The sequence below is a fragment of the Leuresthes tenuis genome, unplaced genomic scaffold, assembly GCF_036924035.1.
Source record: "Leuresthes tenuis unplaced genomic scaffold, fLeuTen1.0.hap1 SCAF_23, whole genome shotgun sequence".
In the NCBI taxonomy this organism is placed as follows: Eukaryota; Metazoa; Chordata; class Actinopteri; order Atheriniformes; family Atherinopsidae; genus Leuresthes; species Leuresthes tenuis.
This window is the reverse complement of record NW_027325377.1, coordinates 17,081,051-17,099,935: the sequence shown is the minus strand read 5'-3', so window position 1 is coordinate 17,099,935 and position 18,885 is coordinate 17,081,051. Positions and strand designations below refer to the sequence as shown.

The following is an 18,885-nucleotide window of genomic DNA, read 5'->3' as shown; positions in this document are numbered from 1 at the left end:
ACCTCCAACAACTTAAAGTATGTTACATTTGAAAAGGAGGGACAGAGGCCACCGACTCCCTTGACCTCATTCTAATTACTGCATACCTTGTGGTGAATACCTGCAACTCTGAGACCGTTGAAGAGATGAGGATGATGTGATGCCAGACGGCAGCTTAACTCCCTTCGGGCCTCTCTGTAGATCACAAAGCTGCACAGCATGGCTCTGCAGCCGTGGGGCAATGAGAACTTGTGGGGTAAAGTATCTTGTCTGTTCCCCATTCTCCAGTCTCTTCATCTCTGACAGAGTGCACTCTTTCCCAGGCGTAAAATGTGAAGATATTAGCTGTTGAGATTCAGACTGAACTGAATTTTCAATCAACAGTGGGGCCTCTGTGTTTGCAAATGGGATCAAAACCAAGAATGTCTGACTCAGTGATGTGGGACATCATATTTTCAGTGTCAGGCTCCTCAAGCTTTACCTACACCAGGTAACGCCATCATGTATATTATGAGTCTACTATGACTACACTTTGCATGAGTAAAGAATAAGAAAATAAATAAGCTTGAGAAATAAGAGCTGTTGTCACTTGTTAACCTGTGCATTATTTGAAAAATATTCAAATAAGTTATCTCAAATAGTATTTTTTACTTGAAATTCACATTTCTATTCACAACATCCTGATCCAAAGTGATATATTCACAGTTGGCTTGCATTTAGAAGATGTGACTAATAACAGGTGAATGGAAAAGCAACAATTTCTGTCTGGTAACCAATTGAGCTCCAGTAATGGGAGATAATGAGTGACAAATTAACCTTGCTTTTCTCTTGATCTGTAGAAAAAGAATCGGTGATAGTGACGGTGAATTTCATCACGGTGCCTTAGGTTGCGGTTGAGAATATGTCATTACAGTCGTGACACAAAAGCTGTGAGCGTGAGCAAATGAGCACCATTTTATATTTAGAGTTAAAGGGCCATCCTGCTGTACAAGTGTGACACATTCGAAGTTTAGTCATGCAACTGCTGGCCAAGGCCAAAGCATTCTGTTCCTTGCATGGAACTAAATGAACAAAATCTGCTCTCGAGCTTTCTATGCAACAATGTTCACAAATTCATGGTGCCCTCAACTACTTTGTGGCAATTATGGCATTAACAAGCCTGTAAATGTATTCAAAACCACTGATGAAAACAACTCATAGCCACCCTTATTTCAAATAGTTTTATTAAAAGATCTTAGTATAATTTTACTCGTTGGTTGTAAATGTAGTCTACTGGTAATGTAGATTTAAAAAAAAATTGAGAATCGTTGGAGAAGCTTGTGTAAAAGTGGGCATGAGCTGATGACCAAAAGAGGAGTCATTGATCTGATGGAGTGAGAAAAACAAACCACAGACAAGGTGCAGAGGTTTTCAATCGAATCAAGCCACAGTAGGATGAAAAACAGCACCAATCCCTCTCTTCTTCTCTCCTGCAAACCCTTTTTCCAGCCCCTCCTTCCAGTGCCTTTTCTGCCTCTATTGAGCATCAGGTGTGTGACTCTTTCACTGCCAGCCTGCCTTTCAGATGGACACTCTTTATTTTGCTGACAGTAGGAAAGGCATGAATAATGCCTACAAGCACAGGGACAGACAGACCGAGCTGTGTGGACTGTTTCTTCATCTCTTGAATCTATTAGAACAGGCCTCTATCTCAGCTCCCAGTGGAGAACGGGAAGAGAGGAGTGTGTGAATGGAGAGGAGGGGGACTGAAGAAAAGGGGAGGAAAAGCATGAGTGAGACAGTGTTGCATATGTAAAAACCTCCCAGGAGCGATTATGTGAGCTGACTTGAAGCAGCTGGGGGTGACCTCGCTCCTGGCAAAACCAACAAATCGAGGCGGGTAGCAAGAGCAGCTAAAAGGAAGCTAAAGGCTATTATGAGACTTGAAGGGCATAAAAAAAAAAAACAGCTGAACCCATCTTCAGACATCTCCGATAATAAGATCACAAATCCTTAAGAGTGAGACAGCAGAGCATGACAGATGTGGTCAGTGCACAGGACTGTTATTGCATAGACCGTTACAAAGAATCGACATGCTAATGATGTGTCTGATTGGGCCTTGTAGAATCTATACAGCCAGGCGGGAAATCAATTCCTGTTTACTCTCTCATTGCAGATTCTTTAACTTCATCTGAAACTGCTGCTCTTTCAGTTCTGGACTGCAATTCTTGCAAGAGGCAGTGTAAACACGCCACACTAACATCAATAAATCAGGTAGATATTAGGCTTTATTGTGTGTGTGTGTCATCCTCTGCCCCTGCTAGTCTCCGTAGAGTAAATAGTTTATTGCAAATGAATTCCTCTGACATTAAGCACTTGTACATGTGTAATTTGTGGTTTAGATCGAGAAACATCGACTTTTCAACAGCAGGAGTCATGTGACTGTTCCAAATTAATACAGTTTAGTGCTCAATATATCTATTTAATACAAATGACTCAACTTTATTGATAACCGGTGCGATGAACAGTTATTTGTGACATTTAAAAAGAGTTGGCATGCCATCCAATAGCAGCAGCTGACCAATAAAGAATAGACACAAGTCATGGGTTGATTCCACAGTGGTCAGCCGCTGCTTTGATGCTGCTGGCATTTCAAGCCGCTTTCTGCCCGATATTCACTGGCCAGCTACTCTTGGCTGATGATCAGACTATGATGTATGGACATTTAATGAAGTATAGTGCTTGCCTTGAAATTGTCCATGGTCAACAGTGGCCAACAAGTATCAAGTGGCACCTGCAGATGGAAGGTGATTTGGATAGATAGATATAAGCAGAGTACCATCCAAGAATAAGCAAAAGACTGCTGTTGAATCAGCATTTGTCACCAAGCCAGGAGCAGCATACCACTGGCCACTTTTCATTCTTGGTCCTGCTGAAATATTGAAATTGTTCTTTGAGTAAGTATGCAGTGGACTAACACAACGAAGGTGAACTGGATCATCCAGAGAGCAGAACAGAGACCACTGTTGCCGGTCCAAGAGTTGGAGTGCCATCCGAGGGATGACAGACTCACTGGAAAGGCAAAAATAAAATGACAACATGGATCACAACAACAATGTGGCCATCCCAAAGGAGGGAAAGGAGGGCCACTAAATAAAAGCAATGAATGGAAAACACTGATGGATTTTGGCTTCGTTTTCTTGGACAGATACAAAAATGCTTTCATGGACTGTCAAATACATCTGGGAGGGGATATTGTACCTACAAACCATTAAACACATTTCCTAAAATATTATGTTCAATCCGCCTGCCATTTCTCTAACCTTACAAGATTACAAGATCACTGAAGCGCTTGTGCTATGGTGCTTCCAAAATTGTGATTGCCCAATCATTACATAGCCACTATGACAGGGCTTGGCAGGTCAGTTTAGGTTTGAATACTTCCACAAGCCAAATCGGCACTCTGCTTCTAAATTAAAAATTGAAATCCACACAAACACACAAGTACAAAAAAAAAGAAAAGAAAGACAAGACTTTTTGATCAAGAGATGGGCAGACCAACCCCAGAGCTTCTCCGAGAGCCTTCAATAGCTCCATATTGATTGTTCCCTTTTTGGTGAATCAGCAACAACTAGTGTGGGCTGTGGAGTTTGCTTAATATTCCTTTCACCCTGTGAGCAGGCCAGCCAATTTCACCTTCTCCAATGCCTTCACTCCAAAATATCCCATTTATATCTCATTTATATTCATACCACTAGCAGTCTGAGGGTGTTGAAGTATGGACTTTTCCCAAGATGAAATAAAAAAAAAAAAAAACTTACAATATCACTCTACAAATCGTATGGTATCCAGGGGGGACATCTATCAAATTTTTCCAGGTTGCACAACAGCAATCCATAGTCACACTGCGATTCATCTCAGGTTCTCAATCAAAATCTTTGCTTTTGGTTCATCTGCCTACAAGGTTGCTGGGAATGCACTGTTCGCCTTAGTGAATCTGAGCGGCTTTTGATAAAGTAGAGGCCCAGAGGAGGCTGACGATAAGCCAAAGGAAAGAAAAAATAAAAATAATCTTGACTGGCGTTGACAGCAGTGATTTGTTGCAAAGATGAGAAGCATCAACACATCTTTTAAATAAAAGAGGTGTCACTGAGATCTGACAACAAACATCCCGGGAAGACATTTCAGGACAAACGAGCCTTCCTGTTAAACAAATATCCCATGAAGTGTCATTCAAAGCAAATGTGTGTACATTTACAGTATGGTATAAATAAATCACTCACTCACTATCTATAGCTGAAAATAGCATACGCTACATTTGCACTGACAGTTTAAGCATCACATGTATCAGTTTAAAGGATACAAGATCCCCGTTTTAAGCACACAAAATCATCCTCTAACGTCTTATATTCACTGATCACAAAGGCAGCCGCTGTCCTTATTGGTCGCTGCAGACAACCAATGGTTTTCTTTTACCTTTAACATCTTGTTTTCATAATCGCAGGATGCCTAATATGCAAATGAAAACGAGACTTGATTAACAGGCTGAGTTTTGGATTCAAGTTTTGGTTGATTTCTAATTTTCCTTCCGAGCGCTCAAAGATATTAGATCAATTCTAATTCATTCATCTTAAAATATAAGTGTCTTGGAGACCAAGAAAAGCAAGCAAACAAAAGAAAAAAAACTCGAACTTGAATATAAATTGCCGTATTTGTAGTTTTGGAAATTAAACATGATGGAGCAGAAAATAAAAAACAGGAATGAAACAAGGTGCCTTGTGGCTGTAAACACATGTCGGTACATTATTTGCTTTTCAGCAAGTAATAAACGCGCAAAGACACAAGCACAACTCTTGGTGTGCAAATCAGGAGAACCACACGTGTACGGTGAAAATCACAAAAAGTCTACAGGCATCTGACTGCTCATTCCATGGAACACTTCAGCTTGCAGCAACAGATGGTAGATGCTGACAAGGAGGGAGAAACAGTTACATGTGTATGAGTGAGCTTGTGTGTGTGCGTGTCTTATCATTACCTGTCCCCAGAGGTGAGCCTGGCAGTCACACAATGTAACAGAGGCAACAACAACAGGATCTCTCCACCAAAACTCTGTCAAGCATGATTGGACAGGATGTGGTAAGTGGTGCAAAGGCTCCAGGGATGCACACACACTTACACTCTCACACGCTGGAGGATGGCAGCTCTTTAATGCGCGCATGTGTCTGTATAGGTATCGCACTTTCTGTGTTGCACTTGCTGGTGCAATTTAACACTCTCAATGGGAGCCTGACAAGAAGACAGATGAGTCTGACTGCACCGAGAATCATTACCACTCTCCCAACAAGAGTGCGAGTCTCTGACTCAACACAACTTCTCAGGGATCACCCCATCGCATCTTAAAAGCCACAGCAGACAGCAGACCAGAGCAACCCCATCATCACTCACATCAATCATTACATTACTCGGACACACATCATTAACTTGGTAGTGTCATAACATACTGGTTTTCTGTGGAGCTGCACTGGGTAACCTGCTTGTTATCGTCTCCTTCTCCCTCTATATTCCAACTCTACCTTAAAGTGAGCTGCTTTAACCTTCGGTGACATCATCCCGCACAAACAACATTATCCTACGTCACACAACGCCTCCAGCCATGCCGAACGCAGTCCAAGTGACTCGGTCAGTGCATGAGCAGTTTCAGTAAAGATGTGAGACATCAATATGCATCATTATGCAAGAGCAGGAGTCATTTAGCTGCAAGAATGAAACAGGCACCAAGACAAACAAGAACATATAATCTAAGGAGTTTATTATGCAAATGCTACATTTCAATTCATAAACCTGCTCTATAATCAATTATGTGGTTTAACATCATTGTCCAAAATGAACATTTTTGCATTTTTTGTCTGGGAGCAGGTTCTGGAAACATATATTAGTTAATGTGAGGAGAAACTGGACAGCTCCAGTTTTAAGTTCACAAGACAAATCTCTATTTTAACCCCTTGTGATCTGGAGCTGAATACTGTATGCGTCGTTAAGCCTTTTGAGCCCGAAGAGACGCACATGCTGCACCGATTCCAAGACACATTAACTACTTATTAACTAGTCAAAAAGTATTAATAAATATAAAAAATGTTTAGGCAGAGAGTTAAAATTTTTTCCCAAAAAAAGTTGTTTGAAACAAAGCTTCAGGTCTGAATAGCTTAATCAAATAAGATAAACCTCATGTAAATGGAACATATTTAGAAGCAGGATGGAAAATCATTTCTGTCAAGGTCTCAGTGGGAAAGAAAGAAAAATGCCATGAAAACTGACAACTGGTAAAAATCCATGGCTGATGAGGGTCATGTGATAGCATAAGAAGCTGCAGCAAAGCCTCATATTCTTTATACTGCTGTTTTTTTTAACGTTGAATATCAGACACGTAAACATATTTGCAAAGTCAATCATCGTGGTCGGTCTTCTGGAAACATTTAATGAGTAATCCAATTTCACACAAAGTCATCCTTGCTCAGATATTTCAGTAAAAACCCAGTGCTGGGCCGATATAGACTGCCGCTCAAGCCTTTTTTCCCCTCCCATTCACTTGAAAAACAGCCTTTGAAAGCGAGAGAGGTGCAACCATGCTTGCTGCCATTTCTGGCTCAACAAGCACCACCCCCCACCCCCCTCCATCCTGAGACAGCTGTAATGACTTTCCCCTACACCGGCTAACACTAAGTGGGCACCCAGAGAGCACACCGGCTTCCTTCAGCTGACCTGGAAACGTCTGCGCTTACCTGCGCCCAACACTCAGCGAACCTCAATCAGCGCTCAGTTCTCAGCTGCAGTGGAGTGCAGCTCCAGCGAAAGCGACACTGAACTGGTATATTCGAGTGTGTGCATGTGATGGGGGGGCAAAAAGAATATTAAAAATGGTGCGGCGCTAATGTAGCTTCATGCATGAATAACTGACAAGTGACAGTTTATTCTTTATGCAAATTTTCTGAGACTAAGACTGCGTGAAGAGTGAGGGGATTTGTCACGCTTATGATATACTTGCTTTTTAACATTTCTTTCAGGCAGCTGTGGCATTGTTGACATACTGGATTAAAAAGAGTGCACTAAACAGTAGATAAAAGGCTAAATCGCAGGGAAGATAAAAAATGCTTCTCATGATTCTTATAATCATAATGATGACAATGTAAGATTCTACCACAGTGAAAGAGTTACCAGTTGGCTGGTTGTAAAAGGACCGTTTTAGACCATTCCTCCACCTTCTGAGGCCAGCGAATCGACATCCACAGCCCAACTCCTCACAGTCATTTTTAACATAACCGTTTCCTTTAACAACATTGTAAACAAAACAATCAACAGCAACTATTTCAGCATTTTCCTGGAGAAACTTGGAAATGGGCATCATTCTTCTTCACTGGCATCAAATACACAGTAGCCAGAGGGTGCAGTCTCAATACCAAGGCTATATTAAACGGGATGTCTGGTTCTAAGGTGTATTCATCATGTCTCTGGGAGTGGAATCGCACCCTATATTTTCTTATATAACTATTTTTTGTTTTGTGGAGATCCTAATTATGTCCTGAAGGCAAACTAATCTAATCCTCACCTCAGAGAATAATAAACAACTCAATATGGTGCGAGCGCATCCGTGTTGAGTGAATTATGAGATGATGCCCTAGGATTTTAGATGATATGAAAAATTAAAGCTATGGCACAAAAAAAAAGGACCTGTTTTTTTTTTTTTACTCACAGAGAAGACCGCCATGAAAGCTGGCAATCTGGAGAAGATATCCCAGGAGAAAGGGGATAGCACTTTTAGAGATGTGGCAGTGGAGCATTGCAAAGGAGAGCTTGATGTTTTATTCAGAAAGGCCACATACATTCTTTTGAAATCGGCCATGTATGTAAACTGGTCAGCGAATGGTTCCTTTACTGGAGGGTAAAGAAGAGAAGTCTGGAAGAGAGTCTGTTGATATTGCAGTTTGACACTTTCCACATCAATGTCCACATTAAATACCTTTTTCCCAAGAGTAACTATTGTCTTGATGGCTTGATTCACCTCCTGTGATTAGTGTGCAGTTGATCCTTCAGAAAACAACTTCATAATCTGGTAAATGTATGTCTTTATGAGATCAGAGACACTCCTCCCATAATCTATACAATCTATGATGATGTCAGAGCAATATTCAAAACCTGAAGGCAAATCATCTGGACTTTAACTATCAAATATATGAGGGAGCAGCCCCTCACATTAGCACGTAATCTGGGTTGAACATCAGTACCAAAAAGACTGTATAAAACCTGGTCAAAGCCACCAGATCAGAAACAGTGGCCCATGAGGAGGTGCCTTGAAATGTAATACCACCGGCTGGTTCCAAAATACCCTGAGAGTAGCACAACTAGACCCTACCTGTGTTAGGTATTTTTTCACATTAAAGGAAATACAAAATAGCTGACCTCGGCAGAGGCTCCAAAGGAGCTGAGCCCAAACAGGGACGTGAAACACCGGAGACCACTGATTCATCAGGATTTTATTAGAGCAGAGCAACCGCCTGGAAAAAAAATGCTTTGGCCGGCTGAAAGCTGACACGTAGCCTTAATGGGCTGCTTTAATGTCCATTTCAGGACGTTTAGGATAATATGTGAATGAGAGCAGCTGTATTGGTAATGTGGATGTAATTATAAACTATTTGTCTTCATAAAAACAGAAGAACTTTGGAGGAAGTGTGATTCACTCCCTCACTGCATTATCTTGGTTTATTAGTGCAGCGTTGGGCAGCACGATTTTGTACTACTTTGATTGAAAAGTCAGGTTTTGGGGTTTTTTTCCTCGTAAACATGCTTACTGCATCAGTTCCCGAGTCGAAGGGAGGCCGCTTTGAAGAGAAAAACAAAGCAGAGGAGATTACAGTCAGACCCGTGTAGTGCAATGGGGGGAAAAAACGCCAATAGATTCACATTCAAACAGCTTCCAACTCTCTCATGAACTGCTAAGTCAATACCTCTTTTCCACAAATCACTATGCCATTACAACCTAGAATCATCTCTTCTTATCAGTGTGCCTGTGGTCCTGCTTAAATTACTCACATAATTAAACATATATTAGGTATCAAAGATGTCTACTCTAAATGTCTGGAGGGGTTAACCGAGGTTAAATCAGCCCAAAAGTTTTCTTAGCATAATATTAACTGACCTAAAAGAGGACATTGTGCAAAGACGCATTTTTATCTTTTTTTCTGAGGCGAAATCATTTCAATTCAGTGCGTCATCTGCAGGACAGACTGGTGTTTTGTAACAACACAGGTACGCGATGCCTGCTTGCTAGTTGTGCCGTTCCAAATAGTTGAAGGAAAATACTGTCACTTTCACTTTTGTTCACTTCTGTCCAATTAAGTCATCTCCGACGAGGTTAAGGAGAGCATTTTGTAGGAAAACTGGCCCTGAAATGAATAAAATACTCACTTTAAATGAACAACTTACCATATAGACACCATCCTTAAACCAGACGCATGTCAGTTGACAGCGTCACAACAAATAGGCTGAACTATGCCAGAGCATAGTCTATTACTCCGTGAAATATATCTTGAACAAACAGGCAAAAAAAAGACTGCAAAAGTGCTATTCTGCCACAACATTTACTTAATGTACGAATCAATCATATTAAAAGCGACTTAAGATTGTAAACAACCTATCGAGCAGAGCTGAGGGAGAATATCAATCACTTCAGCAATCGCTGGAGCGTATAAATATTTTATGAAAAAATAAAGTTGCTTTAATTGGTACAGGCTTGGCTGCTTTTTTTTTTTTTTTGGATAAATCCCTGTTGTGATGCTGAACACACACATATGCACCACATGAGCTAAGACTTTGATCCAAAGCCTCTTACAGGGTTTTGGGGATTTTTCACCCCTAAAAAGATATCCTGCAGATTCCGTTCTCAGCACATAAGAAGTGGCAGACCAGCATCAACCGATGCGATCGGATGGCGCAGAACGGCTGAAAACAGTGAATCTGTCCCACGAGAGCTTCCCATCCGAGTTTGGACTCGATGCCAGAAGGTAAAATGAACACGATGATGTGTAATCTGGCAGCCTGTAGACGGCTCAATCGTGGCCTGGTGCACCTCCAACACAACCACTACACCCACTCAAGACATCCTCTGCGCCTCCAACCCGAAAGCTCATCTGTATCATTCCCAAGCGGACTTCCATCACCGTAGACTTCACAGCCTTTTTCCTTTTTCCGTGACACCGCCACGGTGTTACATTGGGGAATGAAATCTGCTAAAAACGTTCATCCGACATCCCTCCAAATCTAATTTAGCCCACTCACAATTGTACAAATTGGATAATAAATACTGCACCCTTAAACCTCTGCTCTGCAGAGACTGGCACGAGATTCAGAGGTTAACCTTAACATCTGGTGCAATTCTTTTTTATGACTCAAGGAAACACATGACGCACTTGATCCGATGGCTCAGCGAAATCACAATATGAGATGCCAAAACATGTGGTTAACAATCACTTTCTTCCATGGCAGTTTACCCAAGTACTTGTTAGGTCTATACAGGATCAGAAACTAGTTGAGAATTAATAGAAAGCCAAACAGTGTCATATAATCACTGTTAAAACAACATAACTGACAAATCTAAGGAATTATCAGCTATCAAATATTTGCCTTTTAATGTATAGAGCTGAAAACGTGGTGTGTCATCAAATATGAATGTCAAACATGTGTCTGTGAAAGAGGGCTTTGATATATGATGAGCAGAAAGCATGTGTTTAAATGTAATACTGCACTGAAACCTACTTTGTGTGTTCAAAAGAGAATTACAAAATCTGGAATTGCCACTCTAGGAGGATGGTTATTCAGCAACTCACAGATGTGACTCAAAATATATATATTTTTTAATGTAACAGAACTCAAACGGGCCTAAAAATATTGAATAAAATTGCCGTAACTGATGGCATTTTTTTCTGATCAATTAGAGGTAAAAGCTGATGGAATCCTAGTTTTTGAGGCATGGACTCTGAAGCAGGACGCATCATCGTTCTGACAAATAACCTCATCTGACCAACCTCTTCGTTTCCCTTTAAAACCCTTCCCATTTTGTTTGTACTTGTTCCAAAATTTTAGACGCAGCTTCTGGAGAATAACAAACACCTTTCGCCACACTCCAAGCTGAATTACCTACTTTTTCTCCCCCCCACCCCACTCTTTCCCATGTTTCCTGCCAATAAGACAGGTGCAACAGCTCATTAAGCTTTGCCAGCACTCTTTTTAATGGCAAGACTCATTTACATATTTAGACTTGGGAAGATTTTTGTTTTACAAACGCTAATTACAAGGTGATTCTATCTTCTTTTTTCCCCAAAGTCTACTTGATTTAAAGAACAAACAAACAAACAACTGAATGAACATCCTTCAAGAGTAGTGATTCCTTTTTTTTCTACCTGGAGCTGAAAGTGAATCCAATGTTTATATCCGTGTTATTACACCAAGAATGCTATTACAGTAATAATAGTCCCAGATGTTGTGTCCATTTCAGTTTATACAAGTTCTGTTCAATGCTGGAACAGTTCAAGCAGCTTGCCTTAGAGCTCGACTTATAAGTGATTACTGGAATGTGTATTTTCTAACTGACACAACTGTAACACACCCCCTTAAAAGCCAAACTACAGTAGTGCCAAACAGGCTGCGTGACTCCTATAAACACCACCAGAAATGCGTCCAAAACACCCCTTTACAAACACAAACAGTGTTCATTTCTAGGTCTGGTACCGAAATGCATATATCTATCCATCTATGTGAAAAAGTTACATTCTTTACATGATTTGTGCAGAGTAAGTTTTAAAAGGACAATAGCAACGCTGTCAAACCACACGAGCGCGTTTAAAAGCTAACGGTTTTCAAAAATGTCCGCAACAGAAATCAACTAAATGCGGGGAAAGTTGCCGTGGAAGCTCCAAAAATCTCACCTTGTTTTACACACTTGAGCCGGACGGGGTCTTTGCTGTGTTTGACCACAGCATGGACGTCCCTAGTGGTGAGTCCAGCCACAGGGGTATCATTGACTTCCAGCAGGAGTTCATCCTGGCAGAGTTTGCCGCTGTGGCAGACCGCTCTGCCCGGGAGAAGCTCGCCGATGATCGGGAACTGTCCATTCTCCGCACCGCCCTTCAACTCCAGCCCCAGCTCCCCCTCCTCATTCCTGCAAAGGATACTCTCGTGGACTTTGTTGGTCCAGTGGTTCTTCCTCTTCTTCAAGCTCTTGGACATGGCTCAAAGAGGGGGAAATCACATGAGTGCAGTCGTGGAAGAAGTTTGATCGCTGTTAAAGTCTAACAGTGTCACGGATAACACTGTAAACTGTCCAGTTTCAGACGTAAACGGCAGTTGTATCCATGTCAGCGAACACACTCGCGCGCACAGCAGCTGGATCATCAGTCTGCCTTTGCGATAACTGAGAGCTGCCCAACTTATGATACCTTTACTGTCCATCTTAAAGATCGGATAAGACACAATCATTGTGCACAAACGACACAGCGACGAAGTAATAACAGTATCTAGAGTAATTAAAGCGATGTGACTCTCTGCTTATCGGTTTATGTAGGCTTTTAGGCCTACTTTAACAGCCGAACATTATTGTACCATAGCCCAAATGACTTCCAGGTAACTTTGTCTGATAGCAATCGAAAGACAAATTAACTGAATCATACACAAACATCAAATCACAGTAGAACATTCCCGTAAATACATTATTCATCATTCTCCCACTTTAAAGTGCCTTTTGACTTTTGCTTTTGTAAAGAACTATATAGTTAACTGCAATTATCCAGACAAATGTATCTAACAATTGATATTAGATATTTTACTGCACTAAACCTTTGTATTTTTCTTTAAAGTAATGCAATAGAACAATCTTAAAGTATGAGAAGTGATTCATTATATCACTTTGGAAGTTCACAGCTTCCAAACTTTATAGTTTACAAATAGACGAGGGGTATGTGAAGGCAACATCCAGCCCCAACCAACCAAACTGACCCGGATGTGAGGGCTGGAGGAGGAGAGAGGCAAGGGTTTTCCCAAATCCAGCTTTCCATTGGAAAAAAAAGAAAAAGAAAGAGAGAAGAAAGCGAGTGCACGGCTGTGGTATTTCCACTGGCACGAGCACAGAGCAGCCATACTGTCATACCACATACAGGCCTTTTCTTTTTGACATTTCACACTTCAAATGCTGCAGTTGGTAAAAGTGTTGAGGGATACCTGGCAGCTGAAAAGGCAACCTTAAAAAGGACACTTATCTGCCAGACATCTTTAAAGATACTGATTTTATTATATTTTTTACTGTCCATTTCCAGCTGTCCCTGACATTTTCAATTTAATTTTTTTTCAATTTTCATTTCTTCGAGCACCCTGCAAAGTTTGTATTTTATAAATCACTTTCAAAGGTTGTGAGTATTTACTTGCTGAGAACGTCTCATTCAGGCTGGTTGGATTTCAGAGGTGCATTTTGTAGCATCTAACAATATTTATGATGCACACACTCAAGAATAGCTTCATATGTCAGAAGAAGTGGCTCTGAAGGGAAAATCTTGCTATGCTCATCTCCACCTTGACAAAAATGACACATAAAGAAAACGGAGATCTGACACAAGTATGTTTTATGGGTTTTTCCCTTCACTGGGTTGATGTCTTTCAAACCTTCAGTCTTCTCTCACATCTCTCCAAACACAGCTGCCAAACTCATTTTTGGTAATGATATTTAGCTGCTTTATGTGCAAAAATCAGTATAATGAGCACTTTCTTTGTACATGGAGAAGTTATCTGTTTAAGTGCACTTCGTTCACACATAAAGAGGCTCATCTTGCAACAACATGTGACCTACTCCAGCGTGTCCAAAAATCGCATTTTTCTATTTCTTCATTTTAGGTCACTATCCAATTATAATTTCCCCAACATTTTTTTAACACATGAACATCGGAGTCCAGATTGATTTTTAAATGTACCATTGGTTACTGAGACAGTAGAGAGGCCAGCCTTGATGTATTCTGAGTGTTTTTCCTGCTCTGGATTTGCTGGTGGAATGGATGAAGACAAGAGAAGCGTCAGCTGAGTTTTCCTTCAGATTTGAAGAATAACCTGCAGGATAACTTGGATGACTACACAACACCGCTGTTGAGGCCTATTTAGGAGGAAATTGCTGAACAGCTATAGCTATGGATAAAGCTGCTCTGGGAACTGCAAAACAGTATTTAATTTTGGTTATTATTCTTCGTAATATCTTTTAAATTTTGTGACTTTATAAGCTGAGGAGATGCAACATTGCTTATGAAAGCCAACCAATCTCTGGCTGGATGGTTGGGGACTTACTGCCACTTGTCCTTCTCAAGAGTGGCAGTTGTACAATATCAGAAGGAAGATGGGACCCGTTTCGCAGAAGAGAACAGCCAAAGCAAAATGTAGGCGATATACCATTTTTTAGCCTATTTGTGAAGTTGCTACACATTTTTCCATGAAAACCACAAACTCCTTTTATAATCTGTTGTGAGATATCATTGTCAAGGCCGTATGACTCAGACAAACCTCCAAAGGTGTTTTGTCTGAGTCTTAAGGTGCCTTAAATATGACATTTTGGTGCTAAACATAAACTGATCTGAATAAATGCAGCTGCAATTGTTACATATTGTTTGTTAGTAATCATAAAACATATGATATTGTAAATATAGCTCTTCTATGGTAGTTCTGTAATGTTTGGACAGCTTTTTTTTCCCTCTTCTTAAAGTGTGTCAATCAAACTGGCTGCTGACCATCGCTTTACTTACATCTTGTTGACATGAGATCGTCTGATTTACATTTCAGCTAGAAACTGAATTAACATGTTGTCCAAAATCCTGAAACACATCAACCTTATGCAAAAGTCCTGGAATCAGCCTGTCAAAATGTGAATTGAAATGTGTAAAGATTTATTTGTGCTTGGAAACTTCCCTCCAGTTGCATCAAAAAAATAGAAGGGATCATCCATAAAAATGGACTCACAGTCCCACCAGGTTTCATCTTCAGAATGCCTTAAACGGGAAAAGATGCATGAATAATTCTTCATAAAACTTTACTTTAACATGGAAATGATCTTTTTGCAAGTGATCTTCCTGCTGATTATGCAGGGGTTCCACAATTTGAAATGCATTATACATTCATTTGTCACTCCCACCCTGTGTGTTTGTCTGTCAAAACACTATCTAATCCATCAAGAATATGCATTGTCTGCTTTCAATCTCTTCTTTGATGGCTGATCTTATCATTTGGTACTTTGTTGTTCTTACTAAACTCTTTTGTACTGGCTTTATATGAGGGCAAACTGCAATGCAGTTTCAATAGATTAATAAATCACAGGTAAATAAGTTACAAAAGGAAACTGTTTAATGCCAAGCATATTTTATGACTCACACTGTAAGCACACTGTCAGGACTGACCTTAAGTCTATAAATTCAAGTATCAATCTAAAAACATGTCTAAAAATGAGGCCCATGCTCATCAGCAATCTATTTGAGGAGCAAAGGAGAAAAACAGCAGATGTCAATACCAAGTTGTAAGCTATATATTAAGTTGAACAATTCGATTTTTTGCTGTCCTTGAGTTGTGACAGCGCATCATTCCCCACAAGAGAACCATCTTTGAATTGCAGAGCAGACAGTGAAAAATAAAAAAGAGATAGAGAGGAAGGGAAGGAGAAGGGGAGTATTTTAACAAGGGCAGGAATTCTGGAGGCAGTGTATAAACAAGGAGAGGAATGCTCTGCGCGTGGCAGAATAAGTGATGGGGAGGAGAAGAGAACATCAGCAGCTCGGAGAATGAAAAAACTGGTTAAACTCTGGGATTAAATTCTGACAGGTGGGTTCTGGCCTGGCAGAATGAGCCCATAAGGGTGCGATTCACAAACGTATATCCTGAAAGAACATTTTTAAAAGTTCCTCTGCAAATAACAATCGCCTTTTCATGGAAACATGACACAGCACTCTCACAACAGCTTCCAGTCTTTTTGAGGCTTCAAACTGCAGGAAAATCCATTCAATCGTCCGTTACATCTTCACGACCAGATGGGAGTTCATTGGCTCATCCTGTGATGCTGCCCCTGGGATTGCCACACTGCTCTGCTACATGATGTAATGGTCATGACAGGCCTCATTGAAAGACAATTAAAGCCGGTTGGGTGTAAAATCTAATTGTCTGATGATGGTTTCCACTGCCAACAAATGAGGGAGTTAATAAATGCTACCATTCTAGTTCCAGCAAAGTCATTTTTTGGCGATTTGGCCAGGTGTTTTACAGCATTGCACCCCACAACATGCGGGGCTGAATGACTGAACAGAAGCTGTTCTTTCGACCATCGGAGTGGTCAATTTGTCTTATTCAGGCTGATGCCATTCGAAGCATCTGACCTGCTTATTTAGCAGCCATCTGTTCAACTTCGCAGCCCAACAAAGATTCGACCCGTCACTCCTGTTACTTGACCCTCATAGATGAAGAAGTGCCAAGAGATGTTTAGCTCAGCCTCATGTACTGCCAGCATCATCTCTGGCTTTGCTCGAAAGAAGCTGGGAACACTGCGGTGTCAGAAAATGTGGAGGCACGAGAGCACATCCTGCAAATACCCATCTATGAAACTAATTATGTTCACGAGTTAACATTTGAGAATTTAACCAAACGTTTCACATTCATAACTTCTCCCCAATGGAAGAGATGTGTCTTTAACAGCAACATCTCATGACACAATGTTTGTAATGTACAAGTCTCAAAATAGTTTAATTTCACACTAAAGGTTGAAATTTGTTGGCCTCTTGAAGTAATTATTTTTTCTCCATTATAATCCAAAAACTCAGAAATTGTAATTTCTGCAGCTTACTTTTTGAATAATTTCCTGCTCCCACTAATGAGGCCCTGCTACAGAATTCCAGTCATGAACATGCATAACACAAGGAGCTTATACTGCTGTGAAGCGTGTGTGTAAACGGGCAACTGCACACAGTCTGCACCTGATTCCCTGGACATTCTAGTCTGAGCCTGAAACTACAAAGGACAGCCCCAAACAGCTGTCTCTATGTGCCTCCCGATGCTGATTTTGGGCGACAACTGTGAATGGTGGGGTTATCAACTGTAAGCCTGTTTGAAAAGGCTCTGTTTGTGGTGGCTGTTTAATAGACTCTTTTGTGAAATACTGCTACTGTCACATTTGGGTGTTGTGAAAGATTCAAACGTGGTCTTTAAGGCAGGAGGCAGTAAAATCTGATCTGATGACATAAGACGATCTGGTGGTGAGAAAAGAGAACTACAAGGAAGGAACCTGTAAAATAGCAGAGGTAATCAACTGAAGAAAGACAGGTGCAAGGTCATTAGGTAATAAAGAAAGTAGGTACAAAACAAACAAAACAATATAAATCAGGAGGTAAAGCTAACTAAGGTATAAAAGGAAAAAACAATGTTAAAGTAAAGGATGAAAACATAAAAATACCAAAACAAGCTTAATGTTAAAATGGAGAAACAAGAAATCAAACCCAAAAATGTTTAAACAGAAGAAAGAAACAAGCAAGAAAGAGAGCAGACCATGATGGTTTGTTCTAGAGTTTGCATATTAACCATGCAAAATATAAAAACAATCAAAAATAACTTATTTGCCTTTTGTTTTTGACCCTGAAGAAAACTATGACTGGTAGCTTAGCTTGAAAAATCAAGGCTGATGTGTCATCTGAACATCTTTTGTTGGAGATACTTCCCTTTCCACTTTCAGCTCCGTTTACACGACATGTTACTTTAAATAGAAATACCTAAAAAGTCTTCAAAGTAGACTAAATTAGCTCACTTGAAACATAATAAGCACGATACTGGCACAGGCCTCCATAATATGTGCTGAAGTGAGACTCTGAATACTGGCTTTCACTAGTAGTGGGGTATTTTTACACCGTTGCCCAACTGCTTTCGTCAAGAGTTAGAGATAAGTAGCTTTACCAATGTTGGTCTCAAAAAAGATTTATCCGTCACATACATCTCGATTGATGGGACAACAGAGGTTGTGTCATTGCATTATGGACAAAGACGGGTTTACACTGGATAATTGGGACAGTGACTTGGGTTAACAAAAGAGTTGTCGATTAGGGACCTCTTATCCAATGTGAAGACCCTGCCCCAATCTAAAGGGATGTCATCTGAAACCACAGGCTTCTGTGCAGCTACTGAAGTGCCCCCGGTTTATTTCTTTCAGCCGATTAACTGGTTTGCATGCACCAAATACATTAGAAGTCATTTATAAGAACCTCAGTGAGGATTTCAGGGCTTCCATCATCATCAGATGTGATTTGATTGCCCTTAACATGATTTGTTGAGCTGTAGTTGTGACCTGTGTTAGGGTGGTCTTTTCTCCTCTTTGCTGTCTGATTTTTCATCTATATCCTCTGTCAGCTTTTATCTCGCCAGAATTCTGATGTCGACGGGCTCCTGCAAGACCACCACTTCCTTTGCCGTCTCTACACCAGGATCCAGTGCCTCCCTCATTCCTCCCACAGTATCAGCTCAGACAGATAGGTACCATTTACAAGGTCGAGGGCTTTCATATCTCAGAGTCTGTAAAGAGCCCCACTTCTCATTGCTGCAAAGCCCAACTTCCCCACTGAGGGAAAGCCATAGGCATGGTATAGCAGTGAGTCGTCTGTCTTTACAAAGTACATCAGTCTTCACAGGAGGAGCAATGAAACTATTGCGATGGAGGCAACATTGTGACAGCTTGATAGACTTTCACAAGCGTCCTCTGATATTACGTCATGAAGGATATCAGAGAAACCAGCAGAAACAGGTCATGAAGCCAGAAGAGAACAGACTGTAAGAGAGGAAGTCTATTATTGAACAGAGGTGGCCAGCTCCTTATTAATCTACATTAAT

General features: G+C 40.7%; 1 protein-coding gene across 2 annotated transcripts in view; it reads right to left on the bottom strand.

The window, feature by feature from the left end:
- magi2a (membrane associated guanylate kinase, WW and PDZ domain containing 2a) overlaps nt 1-12,373 on the bottom strand; it is a 181,829-nt gene extending 169,456 nt beyond the window's left edge. For both annotated transcript variants that reach the window (XM_072377463.1, XM_072377464.1), the window contains exon 1: nt 11,934-12,373. In XM_072377463.1, the coding sequence (XP_072233564.1) occupies nt 11,934-12,234 (301 nt within the window). In that variant the 5' untranslated portion in view covers nt 12,235-12,373. The remainder of the gene's footprint in view (nt 1-11,933) is intronic.
- Between the last annotated feature and the right edge of the window lie 6,512 nt (nt 12,374-18,885).